This window comes from Trachurus japonicus, chromosome 8 (assembly GCF_045865225.1).
Source record: "Trachurus japonicus isolate A0001 chromosome 8, Traja_1.0".
In the NCBI taxonomy this organism is placed as follows: domain Eukaryota; kingdom Metazoa; phylum Chordata; class Actinopteri; order Carangiformes; family Carangidae; genus Trachurus; species Trachurus japonicus.
Genome location: NC_140914.1, coordinates 13,184,990 through 13,192,545, shown reverse-complemented (window position 1 = coordinate 13,192,545; position 7,556 = coordinate 13,184,990). Strand labels below are relative to the sequence as shown.

The 7,556-nt window shown below is 41.4% G+C and overlaps 1 protein-coding gene across 1 annotated transcript; it reads left to right on the top strand.

The window, feature by feature from the left end:
• Positions 1–667: 667 nt before the first annotated feature.
• rdh8a (retinol dehydrogenase 8a) lies at positions 668–7,327 on the top strand. Its single transcript, XM_085783948.1, has 6 exons — positions 668–1,068; positions 3,320–3,481; positions 5,112–5,291; positions 5,790–5,883; positions 5,981–6,164; positions 6,311–7,327. Exons 1-6 carry the CDS (start codon positions 963–965, stop codon positions 6,536–6,538), a joined length of 954 nt encoding a protein of 317 aa, XP_085640074.1. The 5' UTR covers positions 668–962; the 3' UTR covers positions 6,539–7,327.
• The last annotated feature ends 229 nt before the right edge of the window (positions 7,328–7,556 follow it).

Genomic DNA, 7,556 nt, shown 5'->3' with positions numbered 1-7,556 from the left:
CTCACATTCTTGTATTTAGTAACCATTGTGTTCACAGTGTTGCATTTATAACTACTATTCATCTTATGAGATACAGTGTTATGCATTCAAGAAGCCTGAGTGAGTCTTCTTTGTGTGCTGCACCTTTTCTTACCACCAGATGTCAGTACAATGCAGCACATTGAGTTACTATAAACATCACCCACCAAAACTTGAGTCAACATGGGATGACTATAAATAAATTAAGATAAATAAATTGGCTAATGGCAGTGCGTTAAAGTTTATAGCATGGGCAACAGAAGTAATTTATTATCATTATTATTATTATGTGTTATTATTATAATATTTTTTTATAATCATCATCAGGCCTATGTCTGATTTTAGCTCAAATGCTCAGCCAACTCATTGAAAAGATTGTGTTAAATGAGTCAACCAATGCAATTTAATTTAATACTTAAATATTATATAACGGTAAATAAAAGAGAATAGAGTAACATAAAGTAAAAGCTAGGAAGGCTAAAACTAAACCTTCAGTCCTAGTAAGAGCTGGAATACTGGAGCGACACAGAGATCGCTACCATTAGCTATGACAAACAAGCACGGGGGACGTTGTATAGCAGCCTATATGTATTTGTTGTTGGGGTCACCAGCTCAGAAATCAAGTAGCCTAAGCACTGCCCCCTCCACAACACGCACGTGCGCGCATGCACGGCCACACACATTTTGTAGGAATTAACTTCATTTTCAGGGGCAGGCAGCACCAATCAAGTTTAAAAACTTATCTGCACGGGGTGTTTGCGATGCCACGTCTTTATTTGGTGGCTGATTTTATCGAACATGTGACTGAATTAGACGCTCACATGGCTGCCCTGACTGCATGATCCGCTTTAGTTTTTTAAAAGTCCGGTGATCGGTAGCTCCCTCGGCAGCGACCATCCGGAGCAGAGGACCGCTGAAAAACACAGCGCCTACCCGGACAAATCATGGCGAACAGCGGGCAGAAAGTTGTGCTGATCACCGGCTGCTCCTCCGGCATCGGGTTACGAATCGCCGTCACGCTGGCCAAAGATGAAAAGAAGCGTTACCATGGTAAATGCGCTTTCTTCTACATTGTTTCTTTGATCGAACCTACTAGTAGCGAGCCTATAATAGTGTGGTTCGCCTGGAAAACCATTCGGTGTTTACTTTTTCCTGCAAAGCTCCGCTATTGCACCAAGCCTCCTTTACGCACAAAGTTCGGTTGAGTTTCATGCGCAACGCTCCGTCTTAACGCAAATAAGTGATTTCGTGCAGTGCCCGTTGCGGTAGCTAACCCTAATGGTATCGGATCCATATCCTTTTGTAAGGACTGGGATCCAGTCGCTCCTTTGGTTCAACTATTATCATTTGAAAGCGCAGTTTCCAGGGTAGGGCTCTGCAAGGATGCCGCTTGCCAGGCGGAATCATAAAAGGACTCTTGTCAGTTCTCTTTCAAGTGACTTCTCCAGCACAAAGCCCCCTTTTATCGCAGTGAAATGTAGACCGCCTGCTCCGGTTTAGTGCCGTGTCTAATGTGCCTATAGTCCCCTCTCTGGAGCGAGTGTTGAAAGGGGGACAAAGTTTGAGACCTGTACAAGCAGAGTTCACTCTGAAGCAAGGGCCTTGTTTGAAGTCTTCATTGGTGCACACTGGAGTTAGGGTGTCCCACTTTAACATTGTTGCTCGGTGCGTCTCCTCTCCTGCTTCCCAGCCATCATTAATGTCACTCTAGGAACTGAGGATCCAAAACCTTAACATGTCAAGGAACCTCAGACACAATTGCATTAGACCACTGTCTCACCCCCCACTGCTGTTGGTAGGAGTTTGCTTTGCAAGAGCCTCAGAGACAATACTTTGTGGTTAGATGTGAATTGATGAAGAATTGACACCATTTGCTGTAATTACATACTCAGTGAGTGTCACCTTTTTCCAGTCTACTTAAATGATAATTTTATCCAAGCTGAATTAGTGTGAAGTTTCAGGAGCAACTGTGTGAAGGGTTAGTTAAAGTTTCCTTTTTCTTTAAGGGCCATTGAGGTCTGATGGGATTATTAGGTCTACAGTGAAATAGATAAAACAAATAAAAGTGAATAACCGCTCCCTCAGAGCTGGTTTGAGCAGTGTGACCTGCTTTCTACAAGGCCACCTGAGCAGTGAAGCTGATTCACTCTTTTCCCAGGGTTTTTCAGGAAATCCAACAGAGATTAAATATTGCATTGTGCATAAAGTAATAATTAGTTGCAGTAACATGCTCCGAATTTAGAGAAAGCCACCAAAAAGACCTCTGTGTGTGTAATGCGATGTGGGTTCATTCAAGAATGTTTAAGCTGCCCAAGAGTAATTCCTGCAGGAGCCAGAGGAACAATGGATCTCTTGTTCACTTCTCCACCAATACGTAAATCTCAGTGTTGCTTCATGGACACCTAGTTCTCAAATCATAAGATTAGACTTAATTAGACTTCACGAGACGTCATTAATGCATAGTGTGTGTTTGACTGCTTGCAAAGATAAGTCACGAGCCACGAACAAAACAACAATCTGGAAAAAAACAACTTGTTTTTGGTTTCATTACTATATTGTTTGAAATATTACATCAGTAACATTTCACAGCAGTGCAAAAGCTTCACAGCATAGCAATAGCTCTTTTATTCTTACTAATCCAGCCCTGTCTTTGTTCAGACATGAATCAGGTGAGGGTTTGTCTTTATCTGTCAAGGACAACGGGTGGATTTAGATGAATAAGAGGTTGTTTACTCCCACTGATTACCAATGTGGAACAGCACTGTCTCTCTTTTCTCTGCTAGATAACGCCAGTCAGGAAAGTGTAAGCAGATCACACTACATGGAAGAAACCATGAAAGCCAAGTCAACTCTGGGCTGATAGCTGCTGACACTGCCTGTGATAGATTTGTGTACTGTGACTAGGTTAATGTTGCCCAGCGTGTAAAGTTCAGAGGAAATCAATCCTGTGTCCTGTAAACTGACAGGCGTGGTCTATTCTAGGAACTCTGACCTACACAACTCATTCTGTAACAACTGTGAGCGTTTGCGTGCATGCTTTCATGCTTGTCTGTTTGTGCGTGCGTGAGTAAAGGAAGTGGTTTAGTGGTGGCAGATCATGAGTTTGCCAGTGTTATGTCATCAGTGCGACAGTAGGTGAAGGGGGTTTGTAAATACAGAAAGGGATTATTAAATGATCCCAACAGCATAAAAAACAAACAAATCTACAAAAATGTACCAATAATAAATGGTCGTCTCTTCAACTTGAAGCCATATCTTTAAGTTCAATGACACTCCCCATTTCTCTATTTCTCCTTATCAGTTATTGCCACCATGCGAGACCTGAAGAAGAAGGACAAGCTGGTGGAGGCGGCAGGAGATGCATACGGCAAGACCCTGATGTTGCTTCCACTAGACGTGTGCAGCGACGAGTCGGTCAAACAGTGTATCAATAATGTGAAGGACCGGCACATTGATATCCTGAGTGAGTGAGACACACTTGACACTTAATCTGTACCCCCAAACTGAATCTGTTCCCCATATGTGGATGAACACATGTTGTTTAGTTTCAGAACAGTTAGTTTCAGTATGTAACCCCAAAGTCTTTATGTAATGTACTGTATGATGCAACTAAGTTTCTTAACTGGGTGAAGGGATGGTAACAAAATGCACACAACATCAACCCTTATCCTTATATAGCCTGTTTAGCAGGTAATCAGTGATATCATACTTTTCATAACAAGTATCATTATACAGCCTGTTTAGCATGTTTTTCATAACAAGAGGAACAATAAAAACGTTGGGTTACTTAACGTAATCCCTGGTTCTTTGATAACAGAGTGAAGACGTTATCGTAAAATGTAATAACTGTGATAATGCAACTCTAGGACAAAGATTTTGACGATTTGTAACTGAAATGCCTCAAAATATTGATCCCTCTCTTACAACAATGTTGTCTATGGTTTTGCACTTGATGTTAAGAGTAGGTTTGGGGGGGGGGGGCACTGAGCCTTGAAAACAGAACAGGACAGGACAGGACAGGACAACCAAGATCATCAAAAGTCTCACTAGATCATTAACAGCTGTAACACCCTTGAGTCATACAGTCATTCACCAAATACTTACTCTTCCAGTTGTGTTTAAACCTTTTATTCTGAATAAAGGTTGTTGTTACTCCCAGGTGACTGGTTGGCCTTAAGGAGTGCACAACACTCAATAAATGACCCAAATAAAATAAGTCAGAAAACACAAGCTACAGGTTGTGAGGCAGCAAAACCAGCAGTCACCATGTAAAAAAGTATCTGCCCTTCTGATGCATGCACCAGAGCTTTTAAAGCCTTTACTCTCAGACCATCTGTATCACATGGAATGATCAGGAACCGTGTGGATGGAGCTACAGGGGCGACAGGGACAGGGAACGGAAAAAGTAAAACACACACGTAACACTTGGTGCTGTAACAGTTGTGTGTATGAACCTGTCTCCATCTCACTTTAATCAGACAAATCTATCCCCCTTCACCCAATTACTTAAGACACATGCAGTGGTGTTACATCACACATCTGTTGTGGTCACACACTGACACCTGGTGGCAATATCAAGTAATGCTTCTAATCCATTATCTCATAAAAAAGGCAAAGTGACAAAACTTAATGCCATACCACTGCACTGAAAATAGCATAAAAACAAATAAAACCAAGTATTTGGATTAAACCTAAAATGCTTTTATTTTAATTATAGAAAGTCGGTGTCATACAGTGTCCTAATGTGGCAGTTACAATGACAAGGGGAAAGAAGTTAAAATCTACATAAATGCAATGTTGAAACAGAATAGTGATTTTTACAAAAGGTGTTTTGTCTGAACATCTATCTGCAGTTCTGTTTTTCTGAAGTCAGTAAAGTTTTATCAAAACATGAAAACATTTTTTTAAAGGGTAGTGAAAGAGGCTTTTGTCTGAGTGACATATCTGACATGTGAATTGCACCAAACTGTTTGTGTGAAAACTCCAAGTCAAAAACATCCGGATTTAAAAGTGTCAATAATTGCAGCATTGGAGATAAGAGGGTTGCATCATATCATCTCCTGTTGTGTGTCTGTGTGTCTATTTCCTGTCAGTCAACAACGCAGGTGTGGGCTTGCTCGGACCTGTAGAAAGCATCAGCATCGAAGAGATGAAAAAAGTGTTCGAGACCAACTTCTTTGGCGTGGTCCGCATGATCAAAGAAGTGATGCCGGACATGAAGAAGAGGCGTTCAGGACACATCGTGGTCATGAGCAGTGTCATGGGTCTTCAGGGTACGGTCTGCGTGTAATAAGCAACACATACAGTATGAATGTCATGTAATACAGTTAGGTTTGATCCAAGAACACAAAGACAAAAACAATTTCAACTTCTACAACCACTTCAGGTTAAGTGTTATCAGAATATTTTACATATGAACAATAGCACTATTCTGGTACTTATTTCTGAAGTGTTTGTTGTCTGCTAGTCTGTGTATTAGATTTCCAGTAGAGATCTTCTGATCTGACAAATAGCATGCAGTTGCAAAGAATCTTTAGTGTTTGTTTTGACTTGTTTGCGGTGCCAGATGGGTGGAGTTAAGTGATATGTTGACAGAGCGAAAGTGACTCTACTCTAAATATTCTGCTTGGCACATGTATTGTCCTATCTGGCTGTTATCTTTTGAAGTGCTAATAAGGCTCTATGTGTTAATGGTGTTTCAACACTGTGGCATGTGATAATACAGTGCAGCGATGATGCCTCTTATCTCCTTGTTCTTGTTCTTCCACCAGGAGTGGTGTTTAATGATGTTTACACTGCCTCTAAGTTTGCCATGGAAGGCTTCTGTGAGAGTATGGCCGTACAACTGATGAAGTTCAATATCCGGTAGATTACCTCCTTTCATCTGCTCTTCCTATGCATCGTCTTTATTTTGTATTTTACAAGCTCCCTCACTGGCTTTTCTGTATCTCACTCACTTAAGGTTGTCCATGATTGAGCCTGGCCCGGTGCACACTGAGTTTGAGACAAAGATGATGGAAGATGTGGCCAAGATGGAGTATCCAGGAGTAGATGCAGACACAGTTCGATATTTTAAAGATGTTTACCTGCCATCATCCATAGATATTTTTGAAGCCATGGGCCAGACACCAGAGGACATAGCTAAAGTAAGGAAACACTTTTCTCACTCACATTTTACAGAATTTCTATGAGTCATTGTTGAGTTACTCTGATCACTTACTGGTGCAAACATTCAAACAGCCTACAGACTAATGGCACCATTCAAAACCTGTTCTGTTTCTCGTCTCTCCAGTGCACTAAAAAGGTTATTGAGTCAAGCAGCCCTCGCTTCAGGAATCTGACCAACAGCCTCTACACACCCATCGTGGCTTTAAAATATGCAGATGAGACTGGTGGCCTGTCTGTCAACACCTTCTACAACCTGCTCTTCAATTTCGGCCCCCTCATGCACATAACCATGAGCATCCTCAAGTGCCTGACGTGCAGCTGCCTGCGTAGACGCACAATCTCACCCAACTGAAGAGTGTGTCCGATCCTGTCCTTAAACCCTCACCCTCCCAGATTGTTGACCCCAACCCATTCCCCCGGTGTCGTTTCCTGAGGTTTTGGGCTAAGCAGGTAGACTAGAACCAGTGACCTGGAGAGGGGGGGGTGCCTTTTAGTTCAAAGACACCACCATGATAAGCTTTGCCAGAAAACATGCACAATTGCACAAGTTTGTCACAGAGATGTTGTATGCACAATGACCTCATGTACTCTAACAGAAAAGTGCATACACAACGCAGCAACACACACATCGGATTGTTGTACATACATATTATAAAGAGAAGGCCATGCCTTAGTCATTGCTATATGGGGAGGAACTGGGCAGATGTAGTGTAAAGTGGTTAGATGTCTATTTTGTTTGAACGAGAACACACATACAGAACATGAGATACAAGTCCCATGGACAGACAACAAAGCACAAAAAATGAACTCAGTTACAGAGAGAAACAAGAAAATTATAGAGAAATAAAAATGCTATAACTTGTAGCCTAGAAAACTGTACACTCAGGCTCACCGGAGTTATAACATGTATGAACAGAGTCAGAAAGAATATATCTGCTTTTATTGTGTTGTACCCTTAATTTCATTTTTGCATTAACATAGTGTTCTCATGGTCATAACTGCTGTTGAATCATATTTTTAATCTTCTTTTGATAAACTGAATGTGTGGGGATTTTTTTAAAGGGTTGTGAAGGGATGGGTCAGAAATCTTTAATCTAGCAACTTGATTTAGTAATAAACAGAATTCTGATTTACCCTCAAAGGTATTTTTATGTTTTGTGATGATATCAATAATAATATGTGATGGTTTTGACCAATAATCCTGATGATACTGAAGGCCTTGCAAGGTTTTCCCGCAAGACTCCTTGGCAACCAGGTGGGGGCGGTATTTTACTGTGTTTATTCCCCCTCCCCTGGCGCAGACAACCTGTGGATTTCACAGGGTCAGCAGTAAGCAGGGCTGGAGTACTAGTGTAAAGGAATTTGTCCTC